At 44.6% G+C, this 23,884-nt stretch overlaps 1 protein-coding gene across 1 annotated transcript in view; it reads left to right on the top strand.

The window, feature by feature from the left end:
- NEDD1 (NEDD1 gamma-tubulin ring complex targeting factor) overlaps positions 1 to 23,884 on the top strand; it is a 101,322-nt gene that overhangs the window by 39,170 nt on the left and 38,268 nt on the right. Inside the window, exons 7-8 of the mRNA XM_040344232.1 lie at positions 707 to 905; positions 5,778 to 5,922. Of these exons, the coding sequence (XP_040200166.1) occupies positions 707 to 905; positions 5,778 to 5,922 (344 nt within the window). The remainder of the gene's footprint in view (positions 1 to 706; positions 906 to 5,777; positions 5,923 to 23,884) is intronic.

Raw genomic sequence — 23,884 nt, 5'->3', positions numbered from 1 at the left:
CTTTTAACCCCCGCTAGCGGCCGAAGAAATGTTAAAATGCGCCTGTGTAGTGCCACTGCTGAAGTGTTTTGCAGGTGCTTCGGCAGCAGTGTCTATTTATTTCAATGGGCAGGGGCTCCACCGCCCCAAAGATGCTGCTTGCAGGACTTTTTTTTTAATGTCCTCGCAGCGCACCAGTGTGAAAGCACTTGGGCTTCCACATTGGGATGGCAGGGGAGGCGTTTTTACAGGCGCTATTTTAGCCTTTTAGCACCTAAAAAACACCTCAGTGTGAAAAGGGGTCTTATTGCTTAACCATACCTAACTTCTTGGAAGCAACATACAAATCTGCTCCCCTTTTCTTTTATTTTTTTTTCTTGAGCAATAGGATCATAAAGGGTAGAACAAACCTGATAACCGAACATGTATAATGCTATGAGCAGCACATTTAGAGCAAGTCTTGTGACTATTTGATACAAAATATCTGATGTGTATTCAAGATTGTAGTAAATCATATACTGTAACTTTATTTTTATGTTGTTCTCTCTTGGCATGGCGTTCCCTCATTTGAAGTCCCACAAACCCTTCTCTCCTATGTACCAAATCAGGGATGGAGGCCGCCGTGTGTGTGTGTGTGTGTGTGTGTGTCAGGTCACATCCATTTACTTGTCTCATTTCCATGTGTAATGATTATTTTTTTACTTTTTGTTGTTATTTTTACATTTAGTCGTCTTCAAACTGTGGTAGTGGAATTACCTTTGACTGCTGTAGACTTTATGGCAGATGGAACTACACTGGCAGTTGGCTCTTCTCGTGGGAAAATTTACCTTTACGACTTAAGAATGTTAACCTCTCCAATTAAAACAGTTGGTGCTCATAAGACATCTGTGCAATGCATTCAGTTTCAACACGGCAGCAGCCACATGGTAAGTTATGAATAAAGCAAATTGTGTAATAATATATAACCCCATTTATTTATTTACTATGTAGCTAAAATATACACTACTGTGCAAAAGTTTTAGGCACATGTGAAATAAATGCAGTAAATAAAGAATGCTTTCAGAAATACCGTATTTTCCGGCGTAAAAGATGACTTTCTGAATGCAAAAAAATGCATCCAAAGTCGGGGGTCGTCTTATACGTCTCCGTGCTGCGAGCGTCAATGATTTAAAAGATGCTCCTTCTCCTCAGAGTGTTCTGTGATAGGCGGAACACAAATCTTTCCAGCAGCGCCTCTGTTCTGTGTTCCTCCTATCACAGATGCCTTCTCATCCTCGGACGAGATGAGAAGAGTCTGTGATAGGCGGAACACAGAACAGAGGCGCTGCTGGGAAAATTTGTGTTCCGCCTAACACAGGACAATCGAAGGAGAAGACGCGGCTTTCAAATCATTGACGCTCGCAGCACGGAGACTGTCACCGCCTGCAAGAAAAAAAGTGAGCGATTGCACTGTTTGCAGTGATTGCACTGGGTGGCAAGTTCAGGCACAGTGGGTGGCAAGTTCAGGCACAGTGGGTGGCAAGTTCAGGCACAGTGGGTGGCAAATTCTTCTAGGTACAATTGCGCAAAAGTTATAGCGTCTACAAACTATGGGATAGATTTATGGATTTTTTTTTTTTTACTAGTAATGGCGGTGATCTGCGACATTGTGGTGGACAGATCTGACACATTTTTGGGACCATTGACATTTATACAGGGATTAGTGCTATAAATATGCACTGATTACTGTGTAAAATGTCACTGGCAGGGAAGGGGTTAACACTAGGGGCGATCAAGGGGTTAAATGTGTTCCTCCCACCCCCAGTGTGTGTTCTAACTGTAGGGGCTAAGGAACTGACTCGAGGAGGAGACAGATCGTTGTTCCTAGCTAGTAGGCACATACAGTCTGTCTCTCCTCTTCTCACAGAACAGGGATTTTTGTGTTTACACACACGTCCCTGTTTTGGCTCTCGTGCCTGGCCGGCAGTCATCGTGACCACCTTCCACGCGCAAATGTTTCCCTGCAGTGCAGCGGGCGCGTGTGCCCGCTATCCCTGCTTCAAGGGCAGACGTACAACTATGACGGCTTGCGGGAGCGTGCTGAACTGCTGCAGTATAATGACGGCGGCTGGTCGGCAATCGGTTAAAGCTTGAGGCCTCGTACACACGATAGGTTAACCAGAGGACAACGGTCTGATGGACCGTTTTTATCGGTCCAAACCGATCATGTGTAGGCCCCATAGGTTATTTAACCATCGGTTAAAAAAATGGCAACTTGCTTTAAAATTTAACCGATGGATTGCTAACCGATAGGTTAAAACCGATCGTTGGTACGCACAACCATCGGTTAAAAATCCACGCATGCTCAGAATCAAGTCGACGCATGCTTGGAAGCATTGAACTTCGTTTTTTTCAGCACGTCGTTGTGTTTTACGCCACCGCGTTCTGACACGATCGTTTTTCTAACTGACGGTGTGTACGCACAACGGACCATCAGTCAGCTTCATAGGTTAACCTATGACAACGGTCCTTCAGACCGTTGTACTCTGGTTAACCTATTGTGTGTACGAGGCCTTAACTGCAGGCGGTAATAGCAGTTTTAATAGAAGAAACATTAAAGTGATTGGAAAGGTGTTTGTTATTTAAAAAAATGTCAACGTGCCTGCTCTGTGCAAGAGTTTTGCAGAGTGGTCCTGATCCTCCTTTTCTGGGGTATTCCAGTGGTGCTCCTGGCTCTTCCTCTTCAATGAGTGCCCTCACGGAGACCCGCTTTCCATGGGGCACTTGTGTGGGCGCTTCCGAGTCCTGCAGCTGCATCCACTGACAGACAGCAGGACTCACCCCCGGCTCCCATGTCACTGGATTTGATTGACGGCAGCGGGACCCAATGGCTCTTGCTGCTATCCATCTTTCCATTGAGAACCCGCGACAGCGGCTGGAGCTGCTGGGCTCGTTCTTGTCGCTGGAGCGATTGAGTTCAGGTAAGAAAAAGGGGAGCTCTGGGGGGCTGCTGCAGCACAGAAGCATTTTCACCTTAATAATACTAATAATACTCTAAAGTATTCTAATGAAGTTTAGCACTTACTGAAAAAATTGCATTAAAAAAAAAATCTTAAAACGTATCTACGGTCAACATTTTAAATCCTACATTAACCACTTAAGACCTGGACCAAAATGCAGGTAAAGGACCTGGCCAGTTTTTGCGATTCGGCACTGCGTCGCTTTAACTGACAATTGTGCGGTCATGCGACGTGGCTCCCAAACAAAATTGGCGTCCTTTTTTCCCCACAAATAGAGCTTTCTTTTGGTGGTATTTGATCACCTCTGCGGTTTTTAGTTTTTGCCTTATAAACAAAAATAGAGCGACAATTTTGAAAAAAAAACAATATTTTTTCCTTTTTGCTATAATAAATATATAAAAAAAAAAAAAAATCCTCCGTTTAGGCCGATACGTATTCTTCTACCAATTTTTGGTTAAAAAAAAATCGCAATAAGCGTTTATCGGTTGGTTTGCGCAAAATTTATAGTGTTTACAAAATAGGGGATAGTTTTATTGCATTTTTATTAATTTTTTTTTTTTTTTTTCGTGACCGCGACATTATGGCGGACAGATAGGACAATTGACACATTTTTGGGACAATTGCATTTGTGATGCTATTAAAATACTGATGATATAAAATGAGTGTATGCTATGACCAGCCCTCATTTTCCACTTGCATTTTGCGAGTGGAAAATGATGGCGCGTGTGGGCTGTCTGGGGGTGGGTGGGCGAGCACAGGCGGGTTTGAATGGGAGCCGTTCTCCCAGCGATCGTCGAGGGGGAAGAGAGGATAGCAGACGGCCGGATTATCAAAGAGCAGGGAAAATGACTAGTAACAGCTTTCATTTGCATTGCTGTGTGTTCTCGCCGTCACATACAGCCCTGCCTCCTGGCCTAGCTACTTTGATAGATCACCTGTCCAATGCCAGGAAATGTGACTTATATCAAAGTACCCGGGCCAGGAGGTGGGGCAGTATGCGGGAACACACGGCAATTCAAATGAAAGCTGTTACAGTGACGTTTCCTGCTCTCTGAGGATCCGACCGACAATCCTCTTCCTCTCCTCTCTTCCCCTTCATTCTTGGGCATAGGTGAGGCTGCATTGTTGGGCACGGGTGAGGCTGCACTGATAAAGTTGTTGTCAAAATACATTTTTGTAACTTCTGCATAAAACATTTAAGTGTCATTTCATGAGATAATTTATGAGAGCGTGTTGCAGGGAAGGGGTTGGGTGGGGCAACTGATGGCGAGTAACCCTTAAGGCCTGGCTAGTAGCTTTTGAGCCCTGCTATAACCATAGATCTCTTTTTAAGGATTTCAGAGAGATGAGGGCTACATTTCAGAATGAATTTTTCTGTGTTTGCAGTTCACTTTTAGGGGTAACACAGGTCAGCATATGAAGGATTTTGGTATCTCCTATTCAGTGTTTTTTTCTATTTTATTAGAGGGGGGAAGCCCCAGGCTGTAACTTTAAGAGGAATTTGGGGAGATTGAGTTAGAGACATGGGAGATTGAGTTAGAGACATGATCTCTATTTTCGGTCTTATTTCCCTTCCGGCAACCACGAAAATACACCTACATATAACTGACCTGAGTTACTTATAAGGTGAGTTATTATAAGGGATTATGGGGTTTATTTGCTAAAGACAAATCCGCTTTGCACTACAATTGCACTTGTATGTGCAGTTGCTGTAAATCTGAGGGGAAGCGCTGCTGATTTTGTCATCCAATGATGTGCAAGCAAAAATGCTGATTTTTTTTTTCTTCCTTGCATGTCCCCCTCAGATCTACAGTGACTGCACTTCCACGTGCACTTGTAGTGCACTGTGGATTTGCTTTTAGTAAATAACACCCTATGTGTTGTGTAGGCGGGTCATCAATTTACACATGCGTAACATGGTTTGATTTACCTTTTTGCTGTTTTTATGCTTGGTAATAAATTTAAACCTTGCATGGGTTTATAAATCAAAACCCAATGTACAATTGTGAGCATAATATTGGAATTAAAAGTAGTTACTCCTAAACCAGTAATTTTGTAAAAAAAAAAAAAAAATGTTTCTGTTTGTGATGTAACCCATTCTGTGAGTTTTTTTGGCTACTAAACTATAAAGAGAACCTAACGGCAATGCTTTTCTGAAAAGCATCGTAAACATTGGAGGCGGACCAGTAACTGAGAGTGATAGTGACATCTCTATTTTTCTACAGTTTAAGTATTATGAAGAGGCAGCTCGGTGTCCAGAGCAACGTTTACAGTAAAATGAATATAAAGGAGCCTCAATATTGAGTTTTTGAAGAGAAGCTGCAATGGTTTTGTGTGGGCTTCAGGAGCTATGTAGAGAGAGGAAGGTGGAGGCCTAGAAGAGCCAGAATATGTCCTCTTCTGAATGCTGCCTTCCCTAGATTAGCATCATGAGTTGCAATGGTGCAGGCAGGTGGGCCACCCCCACAAACACAATGGCAGTGGATAATGCTGCGTGTACTGCCCTAGAACATGATTGCTTGTGTTTGTGCTGGTGATTGGCCTGCAAGCACAAATTAAACACAAGATGTTGATCCAGGGCAAACTGGGTCCTGTATTCATGGCACTCTGGTTAAACAATGCTTTTAGGGTACTGCTGTCACTGATTTCTAGTCTTAAGAGATTTGTTTATGCTACTATGTGCATCTCCTTGCTTCTGTTTTGTTAAAACAGGGGTTATAACATAAAATATATACATATACATAAAATCAACATTATTAATTCCTCCATTCTTAAATATACTATACTTTATTATTTTAGTCTAGAAAGTCAAGTAAAACATCGGTGTCATCTGGTGTCAACAAGAAAGCAACTGGTGGAACACTTTCATTTAAAGATGTACCTGCCCAGACACAGCCAACCACAGTGGTGGAAAATAAGGTCCAGGAGATTGATGACAAATCTGGTAAGATTTATAATGTGGTTTATTATAGAGACTCTTCTCGGTACCCCTTCCATTTTGGGTAACCTTTTGCTTTAACCAGTACAGTTTGCAAACAAAGCTACATTTGTACTTGTTGGGTGTGTGTTTTCTTCTCTAATTGTAGGGTATTCGTTCAGCCTGTGCTAGGTTTAATGTTAAGTATAGTGAGGGGGCACTTTGTCTAAAAAACAGCGTATGTAGGGCAGGCCCATACATTGTTCGAGTTCCCCATCATGTCAGGGAATCTCTCTCCCGCAGTGCTATTGTGTTTTGCCAGCAGGTGCCCAGCCTGGGTGAGCCCACACATGGATTGAAATCCAGTCGGTCCCTGCTGAACAGGTCGAATTTCAATCAATGTATAGCCAGCTTAAAGGGGTTGTAAAGGAAATTTTTTTTTCCATAATAAGCATCCTTTACTTGCAGACATTCCTCTTTTCACTTCCTCATTGTTCGTTTTTGCTCAGAAGTTGCTCTATTTCTTCTCTGTTCTGTTCACTTCCTGCTTGTCTGATTTTACTGACCACTGTGATGGGAGGCTTTACTGCGGTGGTCAGTAACGTGCTCACCCCCCTCCTGGGAACTACATCTGTGCGGCAGGACGCTCTCTACGTGTTAGAGACTTCAAGGAGGTGTGAATTACTGGGCGTGCCGCAATTCATACTGGGAAATGTAGTTCTTACATGAACGAACGATGCAAACCAGGAAGTGAATGAGAGAACAGAAACTAGAACGCCGGAGGTGATATAGATGAAGGAATTTAATAGGCATTTACTTGTTTTTTAACAGAATCATTACACTATTCTGTCTATCTACCTTGCAGACATTAATTTTAGGCAAAAAAATGTTTTCCTTTACAACTCCTTTAAGATCACTTTTACTTGTTGGCAGTGCAATGCTTATGGCACTTGCTGATGGCAAATCTGTAATGGTAAGATTGGGGAGGGTGGTGCAGAGGAGAGACTGCTGCTGTGACACAAAGTGCAGTGGTTCTGATGGGAACACTGTTTTCAGCTGGGAATGAGAGAGCTGGTATGTGTAAGATATTCAAAACTAACATATTTGCTGCGCCCTCAGTTGATTGTCATCTGTTTTTTAAACTGCAGTTTTTGCTGTGAAAATGACAATGGTCCCAAAAATGTGTCAAAATTGTCCGATGTGTCCGCCATAATGTCGCAGTCACGACATTGGTAGTAAAAATTTTTTTTATAAAAATGCAATAAAACTATCCCCTATTTTGTAAACGCTATACATTTTGCGCAAACCTATCGATAAACGCTTATTGCGTTTTTTTTTTTAACCAAAAAATAGGTAGACGAATACGTATCGGCCTAAACTGAGGGGGAAAAAAAGTTTTTTTTTATATATATTTGGGGGATATTTATTATAGCAAAAAGTAAAAAATATTGCATTTTTTTCAAAATTGTCGCTCTATTTTTGTTTATAGCGCAAAAAATAAAAACCGCAGAGGTGATCTAACACCACCAAAAGAAAGCTCTATTTGTAGGAAAAAAAGACGCCAATTTTGTTTGGGAGCCACGTCGCACGACCGCGCAATTGTCAGTTAAATCGACGCTGTGCCGAATCGCAAAAAGGGACAAGGTCCTTAACCTCCATAATGGTCTGGGTCTTAAGTGGTTAAGACGTATGGGAGGAAGTGACGTTTTGACGTTGCTTCCGCCCTGCTATGGTATGGAGACGGGTGGGGGCCATCTTGCCCTCACTCCCGCCGCCGATAACGGTGATCTTGCGGCAAATCCACTGCAGAGACCACCATTATCGTTTACAGCCCCGCCGCCTGAAGAGATGGATACCTCGGTTGTGGCAGCAGCTGCTGCCGTTACCGAGATATCCTTCTTCAAACTAAAGACGTATTTAGTCGTGCGGCGGTCCTTAACCACTTAAAGGGTCACTAATGGAAAAAAATGTTTTCGCTGAAATGACTGTTTACAGGGTATAGAGGCATAATAGTTAACTGATTCCCTTTAAAAATGATTAAAAATAGATAAAAAAACAATCATATAATGTACCTGCAGTTTAGTTTAGTTTTTGCTGTTGTTTCCTGGTTCTCTGATGTACAGAGCCAGAGAGCCAATAGAGGGCAGTGATGGATTGTAAAACGAAACTGGATTGGTGCTGACACACAGTAATCACACCTCCTTGATTAGTCACCACAGTGAGAAATCTCCCAGTACTGTGGTGACCAGGAAACGGACAACCAGGAAGTTTCCAGAACAGAGAGGAATTACAGCAACATCAAAGCAAAAATGAACAATGAGGACATGAAACCAGGACTGCAGTAAGGTAAAGGAAGCTATTTAGCTAAAAAAAAATATTTTCCTTTAGTGACCCTTTAAGACCCGGACCTTTATGCAGCTAAAGGACCCAAGGTGTTTTTACAATTTGCCACTGCGCTGCTTTAACTGATAATTACGCGGTCATGCAATGTTGTACCGAAACAAAATTTGCGTCCTTTTCTTCCCACAAATAGAGCTTTCTTTTGATGGTGTTTGACTGCCTCAGCGATTTTTTTATTTTTTGCAAAATAAACGGAAAATGACCGAAAATGTTGATTTTTTTTTTTCTACTTTTTGTTATAAGAAAAATCAATAAACTACATTTTAGTCAAACATTTATGCCAAAATTTATTCAGCCACGTGTCTTTAGTAAAAAAAAAACGCAACAAGCGTATATTTATTGGTTTTCGCAAAAGTTATAGCGTCTACAACCTAGGGTACATTTTCTGGAATTTACACAGCTTTTAATTTATGACTTCTTATCTCAATTCTTGAGGTGCTAAAATGGCAGGGCAGTAAAAAAAACAAAAACAAATGACCCCATTTTGGTAAGTAGACACCCCAAGGAAACTGCCGAGAGGCATGTTGAGTCCATTGAATATTTTTTTTTTTGTCCCAAGTGATTGAATAATGACAAAGTTTTCACTAAATGATATATATATTGCTCACACATGCCATGGTTATATGTGGAATTGCACCCCAAAATACATTCTGCTACTTCTCCTGAGTACGGGGATACCACATGTTTGGGACTTTTTGGAAACCTAGCTGCGTATGGGCCCCCAAAAACCAAGCACCGCCTTCAGCATTTCTAAGGGCGCAAAATTTTGATTTCACTCTTTACTACCTATCACAGTTTCGAAGGCCATAAAATGCCAAAATAGCACCAAACCCCCCCAAATTACCCCATTTTGGAAATAAGACACCCCAAGCTATTTGCTGAGAGGCATAGTGAGTATTTTACAGCTCTCATTCATTTTTGAAAATGAAAGAAAATAAAAATGTATTTTTTTTTTTTTTTTTTTTTTTTGCTTTTTTAAATTTTCAAAACGTTGTGACAAAAAGCAAGATCTGCAAAATACTCACCATACCTCTCAGCAAATAGCTTGGGCTGTCTACTTTCCAAAATGGGGTCATTTGGGGGGGTTTTGGGCCATCTGGGCATTCCATGGCCTCCGAAACTGTGATAGGTAGTGAGGAGTGAAATAAAAAATTTACACCCTTAGAAAGCCTGAAGGCGGTGATTGGTTTTTGGGGGCCTGTACGTGGCTAGACTCCCAAAAAGTCTCACACGTGGTATCCCCGTACTCAGGAGAAGCAGCAGAATGTATTTTGGGGTGTAATTCCACATATGCCCATTAAATGTTTGAGCAATATATCATTTAGTGACAACTTTGCTCAAAAAAAATATATATATACATATATTTTTCCCGCAACTTGTGTCAAAATATAAAATATTCCATGGACTCGACATGCCTCTCGGCAAATAGCTTGGGGTGTCAACTTTCCAAAATGGGGTCATTTGGGGGCGGGTTTTGAATTGTCCTGGCATTTTATGCACAACATTTAGAAGCTTATGTCATACATCACCCACTCTTCTAACCACTTGAAGACAAAGCCCTTTCTGACATAAAAACATATATTTTTTTTTAGCAAGAAAGTTAAGTTGAACCCCTAAACATTATATATTTTTTTAAAGACCGACGCTTGCGTTCGCCTTTGCGCAAGAGCAGGGGGGGGGGGGCAGGGATGCTTCTTTTTTTTTTTTTTTATTGTTATCTCAGGGAATGTAAATATCCCTTATGATAGCAATAGTTAGTGACAGGTACTCTTTTTTTGAAAAAAAAAACGGGTCTATTAGACCCTAGATCTTTCCTCTGCCCTCAAAGCATCTGACCACACCAAGATCGGTGTGATAAAATGCTTTCCCAATTTCCCAATGGCACTGTTTATATCAGGGGGGGGGGGCATTCCCTCCCACTGAATGTAAAAGCAGTATAGAGGCTAATTAGCCGCTAGGTCTGCGTTTACATGAAAGCCGACCGCTGGCTGAAAAGAATGATACCAAGATGATACCTAAACCTGCAGGCATAATTCTGGTATAACCATTCACAGTCCAGCAACATACCAGTAACTTGATAGTTCTTGTTGGACATGTATTGTAATCCTTTTTTTTTTTTTTTTCATGCAGCCTGTTGGCTGAACGAAAAAAAGATTGATCGGTGGGTATGCCCACCATTAGAATACCTCCCTTCATCCACCCACTTCTAATTATGGGCATACATGCACCATTTATATATGCCGAAGCATGGGGGCATCCCCACGCAAAAAAGTAATGCCGCGTACACACGGTCGGACTTTTCCACGGGAAAGCCTCCGTAGGAATGTCAACCGTATGTACGCGGCGTTGGGAGCAAAATCGCTCCTCCGCCCCTAGCCCCCATGCTTCGGCATATATGCTCTTTTTTTAACTGTGGTGGTGAAATCACCTCCTACAGCGTTGGAGTCGCGGCGTTATATATCGTGGGAGCAAACGCTGTTGCTGTCACGCTAAATAAATCCGCGCTGCGACTGAATGACGTACCTGCTAAGCAAATGATGGTTAACATTAAAACAAAGTAACATTACACTATAACAGTAAGATCATACCATACCTGCAAAGCAAATACAAAAAAAAAACCATAGTAAAAAATAAAACATTTTTTAACGCAACCTGTGCCTAAAATATATATATGCCGAAGCATTGGGCCATCCTCCCGCAAAAAAGTTATGCCACGTACACACGGTCAGACTTTTCCACGGGCAAGCCTCCATAGGAATATCGACCGCATGTACGCGGCATTAGGAGCAAAATCGCTCCTCTGCCCCTAATGCCCCCATGCTTCGGCATATATGCTCTTTTTTTAACTGTGGTGGCAAAATCACCTCCTACAGCACTGTTACTGTCAAGATAAATAAGTCTGCGCAACAGCTGAATGGCGTACCTGAAAACGGTTAAATAAATTACATACCTGAAAAGCAAGCATGAAAAAACATAACAATGAAACTTTGCAGAATAGAATACAGTAAAAAAAAGAGCAGAACAATAGAGAGGGAGAGAACAATAAAACAAATATATATATATATATATATATATATATATATATATATATATATATATATATATATATATATATATATATATATATATATATATATATATATATATATATATATATATATATATATATATATACACACACACACTTTTTTTTTTTTTTTTTTTTTTAACTGTTCAACTTTTCGGTTCCAGGTTTGGGTCTCTCAAAATGCGATGGCATCTTGGGAGACCCTGTGTAAGTGTGCCTAGCCTGTGAAATGCTTTACCCTACGCTAATACTTCACTCGTGTGTGTGTGTGTGGAAGCGTCCAAAACATTCACTAATACAAAGACCAGGAGTGGCAGGACAGCGGGGACAAAAATAACGGGTGTCACGCCTATATCCGTGCTTGGTACAGACGCGACATCTTCTTTGGGGGCTCGTTGGGTAGGGGTACTCTCGAGGACATACGAAAAATGCCTCGCATGCAGTCGGCTAACTGCATTTGGTAGGGAATGGTGAGATGCAGAACCGCCTGGATACAGGAGTTCTAAGATGATCTCATCCTGGAATTGAAGGATCCATTCCGTCCTGAAGCTTTGTATAAGACATAAGCATTCAGTAAAGTCAATTGGAATAAATATAGAGACACTTTTTGTACCAGTGTCTCGCCTTACGGGCAATATGATACGGCGCCATCAACTGGTCGTTGAGGTCTACCCCCTCTCATATTTTGGTGGACACAGAGGCGTTTCTCCACAACACCAGCCGCTGTACGAATTTGGACTGTCGTGTCTGCGTGAAGGGTGGTAAGAACGAAAACATTCTTATTGTCCCGCCAATTCACAGTGAGCAAATTATTACACCTGTAGCAGGCTCTCGCCCCCAGCCTAAGACGGGAATCTACAAGCCGCTGGGGAAAACCCCAGCGATTAGGTCGCGTGGTGCCACATGCTCCAATCTGACAATCAAACAAGTGTCTAAAAAGTGGCACGCTGGTGTAATAATTGTCCACGTATAAGTGGTACCCCTTTCCGAATAAGGGTGACACCAAGTCGCACACAATCTTGCCAGCGCTCCCTATGTAATCTGGGCAACCCCCCGGCTCTACCTGACTATCTTTGCCCTCATAAACCCTAAAGCTCCATGTATAGCCTGTTGCCCTGTCACAAAGCTTATAGAGCTTGACCCCGTATCTGGCATGCTTGCTGGGAAGGTACTGCTTGAAAGACAAGCGGCCAGAAAATTTAATTAGGGACTCATCAACACAGACAACTTGCTGGGGATTAAACAAGGCTGCAAAACTTTCGTTGAAATGGTTTGAGGGGCCGAATTTTGTAGAGCCGGTCGTATTCGGGGTCTCCACGCGGACGACCTTGTATCGTTTCCTGGCCATGGAAGCAGAGAATATGGGCATATGGTCTTGTGGACCAATAAGTCCGCAACTTAGGAAATTGGTGTATGCCCATGTTGAGGGAAAGGCCCAGAAAGGTTTTAAATTCGAAAACCGTTAGTGGTTTCCATTCTCTGGCAAGGACGGACTGGGGATTAGCGGCGATGTAAGTACCAGCATATAAATTACTCTGGTCCACAATAGATCTATAGAGATCTTCCGTGAAATACAGCGAATAGAAATCAAGTGGCGTAAAATCGGCTGTTTCCACCTGAATACCGGGTTGGCCAGTGAATGGGGGAAGTACGGGTTCTGCAGAAGTGGTGGGGACCCAATCAGGATTGGCGAATTCTGCAGGATGGGCATGACGGGCCTGTCTTTGTCTTCTTCTTTGTGGCAGCGGGACACTACTTGTGTTTGCCACCTCGCCAGCTTAAACTGCACTTATGGGACTCGCCATGTCACAACGTGATACTGCAGTGCTGGATGAACGACCAGGGTGTACTAGGCCACTGGTGCTTGCCAGTTCACCAGAAGGAATAGCGGTGCTAGTACTGGCTCTCTGCTCCATACAAGGGTCCTGCGGTTCTTGCTGCTCAACATCCGTACGGGGTCGGGTACGCCTGGCCTTAGCAGGGACCACAACTTTATCGTCGGAGCTATCTGGCATGGAGCCGCTGTCTACAGGATCGTATTCTGAGCCAGAATCTGATAGATGCTTGACCTCCTCCTCACTATCTGTCAGGCTCAGAAACGTGTAGGCCTCTTCACTAGTGTACATTCGCTTTGCCATTTTGGGCTCTAAATTTAGTGGTACACTAGTGATGATTCACAGGTAAAAAAAGCACCTGACTGTCAGCGACTGTAGAAAATGCTTCCAAAAAAAAAACGTTAGCGATCGCAGGGATCAGGCCTGTCTCTGCGAACGCTGCAGTTGTTTGTTGTGTTTTGTAAGTGACAGTCATCCATCGATACTGCACTTGGGTGGGTTGGGCTGGGCGGAGGGACAAAGCGCAGGTGCTAGCGGGTATCTGGGCTGATTCCGCTAACAATGCGTTTTTGGGTACCCTAAACTGCTAGGTACGCTAGTATAGATCTGATCAGATCAGGTATCGATCCGTTCAGATACGATGCCACTAAGGGGGGTGTATGCTTTGCACGTGGGTGTAAGCGTTACTGGCACTAACCTAACGCTGCCTGGGGCGACGCAGACCCTGACTGACGCTAAAATGTAATTGATATGAGCGCATCGAGGCCTTCTGGTAATGACTGCGCTCCCAATAAGCATTTTAATAAATAAATAAATATCACCCGCCGGGCGATCAGGGGGTTAAACCTTTTATTGGGTTATATACAGCGGGTGCCCTGATGCTATAAACGGCAAACTAACTAACCAGCGTCAACCGTAACACTTATACGGTGATCACTGGTGAAAGGGTCAACTAGGGGCAATCAGGGGGTTAAAACCTTTGTTAGGTAATATATGGGGGTAGCTGACGCTTTATAAAAACCTGGCGGCGAACCTAAATAACTAACTGGCTCACCAGCATCACCAGTGACACTTATACAGTGATCACTGGTGAAAGGGTTAACTCTAGGGGCAATCAGGGGTTAAAACCTTTATTTAGAAAATTTATGGGGGTACCTAATGCTATAAAAACCTGGCGGCGAACCTCAAAAAATAACTAGCTACCTAGCGGCACCAGCGACACTAATACAGCGATCAGAAAAACGATCGCTTAGTGACACTGGCAATAGGGGGTGAAAGGGTTAACTAGGGGGGTGATCAAGGGGTTAAACATTTATTAGGGGGGGTAGGGGGCTACCCTGAACCTAAAGGGACCTAAAGCTAATGTCCCTAACAACACTTTTTCTTTATCGTACATCACGGGACACAGAGCGGCATATTCATTACTATATGGGTTATATGGAGTACCTTCAGGTGTTGACACTGGCAATCTCAAACAGGAAATGCCCCTCCCTATATAACCCCCTCCCATAGGAGGAGTACCTCAGTTTTTACGCCAGTGTCTTAGGTGTTGGTCATGGTTTAGCTTGCCTCCGCATCCTTGGGATTAGGTGAGCTACCGGTTCTGTCCAAAGGCCTCAGCGCTAAAGTGGTCAGTAACCGGACCCCAAACCCTTGGGGTATAGCCCATAATGCTTTTCTTTTTAGAGAGCTGGACCCTGGGCCCAGAACTTAGAAACCTTTGGGTGCCTAATGTTTCTGTTGCCAGAGTGCTATATGGGCCCAGGACAGTGGATCCTTCATAGGAACCCAGGGCCTGAAGGTCTAGACATCCCCACGGAGATGGGGGAAGATTGGGCCTCTTGCTTGGCAAAGTCCTGCGGCATGGAGCAGGTAAGTGAGGGGAAAACTTGCGGAACTTGGTTCTTAGCAGGTTTTTTCTGGGGGGTCACAGGGGACATGCCTAAAGTTATGCGCTGCATCTGGCAAACTAGTCACATATCTTAATGATAGGATGGCTCTATGTGTATTATTCCCCATAAGAAGTGACCTCCCTTGTAGTGTTGGAAAAGCATTGAGTGGGGCCTGTGTGATATAAAGTGTATGTGTGTGTGTGTCAGAGAGCTGTGCTTACCTGCAAGCCTCCAGGCGATGCTCCATCAGTCTTCCTCCTCAGAGCTTGCAAGCAGGCAAAACGCTGACCTCCTCGTGGTTCCAGGCTGGAGCAGAGAGGCTCCCTTCCCCCCCAACCCCCCCCCCTATCGGAGGGCGCGCGCGCGCGTTCACATGTTATAGGCGCAATTCGCGCCGTTTAGCTGAGGGGGGAAGGGCGGGTCAGTGGTTTAAGGAAGGGGCGGCCCTTCCTTTTTCGTTCCAAACAGCTCATTCTATATATTGGAACTGGGGAGGAAAGACCAGAGCGGCAGCACGGGGCGCCGAGGACACACAGTGGCCAGAAAGGATATTGCAGTCTTCAGAAGACTGTTTTCAAGCCTAGAAATAGGCTGTTTCTTTTCCATCTCATAGTTTTTCTTTGCAATACTACTTAGGGGGACAGAATGCTTTTTCTTTCCTGGATTTGAAACAAAAACGAAAAAAAAAAAAAAAAAAAAAAGATTGAAAAAAAAAAAAAAAAAAAGTCATCTAGGGGAGAGGCAGCATTTTTTATCCCCCAAACAGGTGTTTGGGCAATTAACTTTTATAGTTCCAAATACCAATAGGTAGCAGGTGTACCTCGGTATTGTACCATGGCATCCGGGTCAGAGGGTACAAGAGGTGGGGATTCCCCCAGAGAGTCTGAGGTCTCGGACATAGCTATGCCGCTGCTTTCCCCACAGGGAGCCTTGGGGCCATCGGGATCTGGGGCTGGAGCTGGCGCGGGTCAGTCCAACCCTAAGATGGTCACGGACGAGGTATTACTCACCTCTTTAACCACTTCCAGACCGCTGTACGACTATATACGGCCTAACTTTAAAGATACATATCTCGGTAACGGCAGCAGCTGCTGCCACAACCGAGGTATGTATCTTTACTGTCAGCGGTTCTGGTAACGATAACGGCGGTCTCCGCGGCGGATGCGCCGCGAGATCGCCGTTATCGGTGGCGGGATAGGGCCCCCCCCCCTCCCGCCGCTCTCCCGCGCCCTCCGCCGCTTACCGGAGCCGTCGGTAGCGGCGGAGGAGATCGCGACCGTTCGGGAGCTGAGCGGGGACGAGACTGAAGGAAAAATCTCCTTCGCCCATCCCCATAGCTCGGCTGGGCGGAAGTGACGTCAAAACGTCAGTCCCGCCCAGCCTCTTAAAGAAACATTTTTTTTTTTTGTCATTTGAAAAAATGACATTTTCCAATTTTTTTTTTTTTTTCTCATTTTAGTCTAAATATAAGATCTGAGGTCTTTTTGACCCCAGATCTCATATTTAAGAGGACCTGTCATGCTTTTTTCTATTACAAGGGATGTTTACATTCCTTGTAATAGGAATAAAAGTGATCATTTTTTTTTTATTTTTTTTCCCAGTGTAAAAAATAATAAAATAAATAAAAATAAATAAGAAAAAAAAAAAAATGTTTTTTAAAGCGCCCCGTCCCGACGAGCTCGTGCGCAGAAGCGAACGCATACGTGAGTAGCGCCCGCATATGAAAACTGTGTTCAAACGACACAAGTGAGGTATCGCCGCGATCGTTAGAGCGAGAGCAATAATTATAGCCCTAGACCTACTCTGTAACTCAAAAAATGCAACCTATAGAATTTTTTAAACGTCGCCTATCGAGATTTTTAAGGGTAAAAGTTTGACGCCATGCCACGAGCGGGCGCAATTTGTAAGTGTGGCATGTTGGGTACCATTTTACTCGGCGTAACATTATCTTTCACAATATATAAAAAAATTGGGCCAAATTTATTGCTGTCTTATTTTTTAATTCAAAAAAGTGATTTTTTTCCAAAAAAAGTGCGCTTGTAGGACCGCTGCGCAAATATGGTGTGACAAAAAGTATTGCAATGATCGCCATTTTATTCTCTAGGGTATTAGAAAAAAAAATATATATAATGTTTGTGGGTTTTAAGTAATTTTCTAGCAAAAAAAAATGTTTTAGTCTTGTAAACGCCAAATCTGAAAAACACCCAAAGTAGAGAAGTGGTTAAGAGAGATGGAGAAAAGAATGGGAAAAATGATAGCCACAGCTATGCGGGGCAGTAAACGGATTAGATCTCCGTCGCCCGAGCGCGGACCCTCAGAAGAGGAGGTCCTTTCCTCAGGGGAATTGGACGACCTCTTGGACAAGGACCAAGTAGGTTCAGGGATCGAAGATCCGGATACAGAGGAGTCTGGAGCAGTCTCCCAAGGGGAGAGCTGGTGGATTCAAGCCTTAACGGACTTGGTCCATAATGCATTCAACTTGCCAGTACCAGATCTCCAGGTATCTACGGTTTCAGCTTTGGGCTCACTGAGGGCGCCTCAAAGCAATGCAGTATTTCCGATCCACCCTCTACTAGAGGGAGTTTTGTTCCAAGATTGGAACAAGCCAGATAAAATCTTCTTACCACCTAAAAGATTCTCTGCCCTATATCCTATGGAAGATAAATTTTCCAAGAAATGGGCTACTCCTGCAGTGGACGCAGCCATCTCATGTATTAACAAATCATTAACATGCCCTGTAGAAAACATACAGGTATTCTAGGATCCAGTTGATAAACGCTTGGAAGCACTACTTAAGAACTCCTTCACTACTGCAGGGGCAGTAGTACAGCCAGCTGTGGCTGCGATTGGGGTTGCTCAAGCATTATCGGATCAAGTTAAGCAGATGCTTAAACTTATTCCTGCCCAGCAGGCAGAAGAATTTTCGGATGTCCCTAGGGCCATATGTTTTACAGTAGACGCAATTAAGGATTCTATCCAGCAAGCGTCACGTTTATCGTTATCCCTTATCCATATGAGAAGACTCTTATGGTTAAAAAGCTGGGAGGCCGAGCCCCCATGCAAGAAGCTCCTGGTAGGGTTCCCCTTCCATGGAGGACGACTCTTCGGAGAAAACCTAGATAAATACATTCAAACCATTTCAAATGGCAAAAGTACTCTCTTGCCAACTAAGAGGAAGTTTCAGGGGCCTGCGTTTAAACCACAGTACTCCCCTGGGCAGGGGCCCTCTAATGCCAAACAGTATCGACGGCCTCCTGCGAAAGCAAACTTCGGCTTCAACAGCAAATCACAAGGACAGGCTGCTAGAGGCAGAAAGCAGTGGGTTCGCAAACCAGCAAAACCAGCCCCCAAGCCGACCTTATGAAGGGGCGCCCCCACCCACGAAGGTGGGGGGAAGGCTGCGACTCTTTTCAGAGGTTTGGGAAGCCAGCATTCCCGACGAGTGGGTACGGTCTTCCGTGGCCACGGGCTACAAATTAGATTTCCTAAGGTTTCCTCCTCTTCATTTCCAGGAGTCGAGGATTCCAAACGATCCGGAGAAAGGAGCCGCATTAATGTCGGCATTAAATCATCTACTTTCCCAGGAAGTAATAGTAGAGGTACCAGTCCTGGAACAGGGGCTAGGTTTCTACTCCAACCTATTCATCATCCCGAAGTCCAATGGAGATGTCAGGCCAATTTTGGACCTAAAGATGGTAAATACATACCTAAAGATCCGCTCATTTCGGATGGAATCCGTGCGGTCAGCAGCTACCACACTCCAAAAGGACGACTTCATGGCGTCCATAGACATAAAGGATGCCTACCTTCATCTTCCAATTTATCAGCCACATCAAAAATATCTACGCTTCATGGTGGCTTCGCGTCACTTCCAATTCGTGGCGCTTCCCTTCGGGTTGGCTACGGCCCCCCGGGTGTTCACGAAGGTCCTAGCTCCAATCCTAGCCAAACTAAGGATCCAAGGGGTCACGATCCTAGCATACCTGGACGACCTCCTAGTCATAGATCACTCGTCTCCCGGCTTGGAGCGAGCAGTGGCCCTCACGGTCCAATACCTCGAGAAGTTCGGCTGGGTCCTAAATCGAGAAAAGTCAGCTTTCCTGCCCACAAGGCAGTTGGAATATCTCGGCATGAGATTAGACACAGAACAACAAAGAGTGTTTCTACCTCTGAGGAAGGTCAAAGCCATCAAGGAATTAATCCTACTGGTTCTAAGCAAGAAGGAACCGACTATTCGCCTATGTATGAGGTTACTAGGCAAGATGGTGGCCACATTCGAGGCGGTACCATACGCCCAGAGCCACACTCGCATCCTGCAGGCAGCCATCCTGTCAGCATGGAGCAGAAGGCCACAGGCCTTGGATATCCCGTTGCCGCTCTCATCAAGAGTCCGACAAAGTCTGTGTTGGTGGTTAGACCCTCAGAATCTACTGAAGGGGAAGTCTTTCAGCCCAGTGGCTTGGAAGATAGTGACCACAGACGCCAGCCTGACGGGCTGGGGAGCAATTTTGGATGGTTGCACTCGCCAAGGTACTTGGGCAACGCCAGAGAAGCAGTTGCCCATCAACATCTTGGAGCTCAGAGCTGCTCGACTAGCCCTCAGGGCTTGGACGTCAAAATTGCAGGGGTTCCCGGTGAGAATTCAATCAGACAATGCCACGGCCGTGGCATACATAAATCACCAAGGGGGAACCAGGAGTCAAGCCGCTCAGAGAGAGGTGAGCTTGATTCTCCTATGGGCAGAGGCTCATGTGCCCTGCATATCGGCAATATTCATTCCAGGAGTGGACAACTTTCAGGCGGACTTCTTAAGCCGCCAGACTCTTTTGCCGGGGGAATGGTCTCTGCATCCACAAATCTTTCAAGCACTCTGCCAAAGATGGGGAGTGCCGGACGTGGATATCATGGCATCGAGACTCAACAAGAAGCTAGACAGGTTCATGTCCCGCTCAAGGGATCCGATGGCCTGCGGAACCGATGCGTTGGTTTGCCCTTGGCATCAGTTCAAACTTCTTTATGCGTTTCCCCCGCTCCAGTTACTACCCCGCCTGCTGCGCAGGATCCGGGTGGAGCACATACCAGTCATCCTGGTAGCTCCAGCATGGCCCAGAAGGGCATGGTACTCACTAATCTTAAGGATGGTAGTGGGAGACCCTTGGACTCTTCCTCTACGGCCAGACCTGCTATCGCAAGGTCCGATCCTCCACCCTGCCTTACGGCATCTAAATTTGACGGCCTGGAAGCTGAATCCCTGATTCTCAGGGGTAGAGGTCTGTCTCAGAAAGTAATCTCTACCCTAATCAGAGCCAGGAAACCGGTCTCTAGGGTGATTTATTACAGGGTCTGGAAGGCCTATGTAGGCTGGTGTGAGTCCAAGCGATGGCTTTCTCGCAAATTTGCCATCGATAGAGTATTAAGTTTTCTCCAGCTAGGAGTGGATAAAGGATTGGCATTAAGCACAATCAAAGGACAGATTTCTGCTCTGTCAGTGTGGTTTCAGCGGCCGCTGGCCACCCACTCGCTGGTTAAGACCTTCCTTCAAGGGGTCTTACGTATTAAACCTCCAGTTAAATCCCCGCTTTGCCCGTGGGATTTAAACCTTGTTCTGTCAAGTTTACAGAAACAACCGTTTGAGCCGTTGGCTGAAATTCCTTTGGTTTTACTGACAAGGAAGTTAGTATTTTTGGTCGCCATAGTTTCCGCAAGAAGAGTATCGGAACTGGCGGCCTTATCCTGTAAGGAACCATATCTTATTTTTCATAAGGACAGGGTCGTTCTCCGCCCTCATCCTTCCTTCCTACCGAAGGTTGTATCCAGTTTTCATTTAAACCAGGATTTGGTATTACCATCCTTCTTCCCTAAACCTACTTCCAGAAAGGAAGGGTTGCTGCATACCTTGGATATCGTCAGGGCCATGAAGGCCTATCTTAAAGCTACAAAGAAGATCCGGAAAACAGATGTGCTGTTCATATTACCGGATGGGCCCAAGAAGGGGCAGCTGCAAAGTCCACCATTTCTAGGTGGATTAAGCAATTAATCACTCAGGCCTACGGCTTGAAAGGGTTGCCTCCTCCAGTATCATTAAAGGCTCATTCTACTAGGGCCATGGGCGCCTCCTGGGCAGCACACCACCAGATCTCTATGTGTCAAGTTTGCAAGGCGGCAACCTGGTCTTCTGTCCACACGTTTACAAAATTCTACCAGTTGGACGTAAGAAGGAAGTCTGATACAGCCTTTGGGCAGGCAGTGCTGCAGGCTGCAGTTTGAGACCCTCGGATTCCGGGGGCTCCTCTTTTTTGAGTTAAATTTAAAATTTAAGATTATTTTTCTCAACTAAGTTGGATTTATTATGATTTGAGTATTTCTCTAAATTAAATCCTTTTGTCTTGGAGATGTTCTCCCTCCCCTCATTGTGAGCATTGCTTTGGGACATCCCATATAGTAATGAATATGCCGCTCTGTGTCCCGTGATGTACGATAAAGAAAAAGGGATTTTTAATACAGCTTACCTGTAAAATCCTTTTCTTGGAGTACATCACGGGACACAGAGCTCCCACCCCTCTTTTTGGGGACCATTTTGGGAGGCATACTGCTTGCTACAAAACTGAGGTACTCCTCCTATGGGAGGGGGTTATATAGGGAGGGGCATTTCCTGTTTGAGATTGCCAGTGTCAACACCTGAAGGTACTCCATATAACCCATATAGTAATGAATATGCCGCTCTGTGTCCCGTGATGTACTCCAAGAAAAGGAATTTACAGGTAAGCTGTATTAAAAATCCCTTTTTTTCTGTCACAAATGACACTAAATGCAGTGATCAGAAAATAAATGATCACTGCAATCGGTGACACTGTGACGGGGGGGGGGGGGGGTGACTGGGGGGGTTTGTGTACCTGTGTCAGTGTGGTGCTTGGTGCAACTCACTGTTAGATGTTTTCTCTCCTCTGTGCCGGACGAAAAGACTGCCACGAGGAGATGGCAAATTTGCGAGAAAGCCATCGCTTGGACTCACTTCCTCTGCCTGTGTTTACAGTTACACAGGCAGAGGAAGCAGATGACTGGCTGGGAGCGATCGCGAGGGGGTGGCTAGAAACGAATAGCCGCCCCCTCATTCCGGATCGCTCCCACGGACGAACGGACCGCCGCATTTACCGGGCGGGGGGTCCCGATCGGACCCACAGGAAGGCAGGCACGCACGTACAGTTACGTTGATGTGCCTGTCCGTGCCATTCTGCCGACATAAATGTACATGCGGCGGTCCTTAAGTGGTTAATGCAGGTTAAGACACCGGATGCCCTACTCCAGATTAAGAGGAAGTGGCAAAAGATTTGTACATCTATGACAGGTGAGACTTGGAAGGGGCGTGTAAATCACACTTAGTAGTGTGGCCTGAAAGTAATAATATATTTATACAGTTGTATATAATGCTTTAAGCTTACCTTGCACCCCGCATATTAAGTTTAATTGGACAAACTGAGAACGCAGAATGTGCAAGGTGTTGTTTACCAGAGGTCGACTTTGAGCATTTAATTTGGTCCTGCCCAGACGTTAACAGATATTGGAGACAAGTCTTGGATATATTGTCAAAAGTGCTGGGAGAATGTATCCCATTTACTCCAGAGGTCTGCCTGCTGGGACTGATGGAGAGCCAGAGGGTGACTGGATATGCCAAGACCTGTCTACAAGAAATATCATTTATGGCACGCAAGCAAATTGGCCTTAGGTGGATGCAACAAATACCCCCCCCCCCCCTTCCAAGGAATCGATCGCATATGAGAAATTAATGTACGAGCATAGAGCACCTCAGAAATCTCATAGACTTTGGGATGGGTGGTTAAACTCATTAACTCTTAGTGGTAAAGAATAAGGTATAAGAGGGGCATAGTCAGGTTTCCTTGATTTACGGAATCTAGGAACAGTGGAGGCTACAGCCAGGGTAATTGGGTATCTTAACTCTTGTTCCTTGAGGAAGGGGTAGGAGAAAGTTGTGTTTTTCTTTTCTTTAGTTCCCTCCAGTCTCCATCCTCTTTAAAAAATAAAAATGTTAGTTTTTGGTGTTTGTTCAGGGTGAAATGAAACGTATAGTGATTTATCCTTTGTTTATTTGGTGTGCATTTATTAATATGAAAGAATTGATAATGATGAAATGTGATATTGTTAATGTTTGTAAATGCAGATTTATGAAATAAAAAGTATTTAAAAAAAGAAACTGACAGATGTTTTAATCCTTCTCCACTCTATCCAAGAATGTAAACATTTTTTTTGCCTTTTCTTTATCGTACATCACGGGACACAGAGCGGCATATTCATTACTATATGGGTTATATGGAGTACCTTCAGGTGTTGACACTGGCAATCTCAAACAGGAAATGCCCCTCCCTATATAACCCCCTCCCATAGGAGGAGTACCTCAGTTTTTACGCCAGTGTCTTAGGTGTTAGTCATGGTTTAGCTTGCCTCCGCATCCTTGGGATTAGGTGAGCTACCGGTTCTGTCCAAAAAAGCCTCAGCGCTAAAGTGGTCAGTAACCGGACCCCAAACCCTTGGGGTATAGCCCATAATGCTTTTCTTTTTAGAGAGCTGGACCCTGGGCCCAGAACTTAGAAACCTTTGGGTGCCTAATGTTTCTGTTGCCAGAGTGCTATATGGGCCCAGGACAGTGGATCCTTCATAGGAACCCAGGGCCTGAAGGTCTAGACATCCCCACGGAGATGGGGGAAGATTGGGCCTCTTGCTTGGCAAAGTCCTGCGGCATGGAGCAGGTAAGTGAGGGGAAAACTTGCGGAACTTGGTTC

Source organism: Rana temporaria, chromosome 3 (assembly GCF_905171775.1).
Source record: "Rana temporaria chromosome 3, aRanTem1.1, whole genome shotgun sequence".
In the NCBI taxonomy this organism is placed as follows: Eukaryota; Metazoa; Chordata; class Amphibia; order Anura; family Ranidae; genus Rana; species Rana temporaria.
This window is presented reverse-complemented; position numbering and strand designations above follow the sequence as displayed.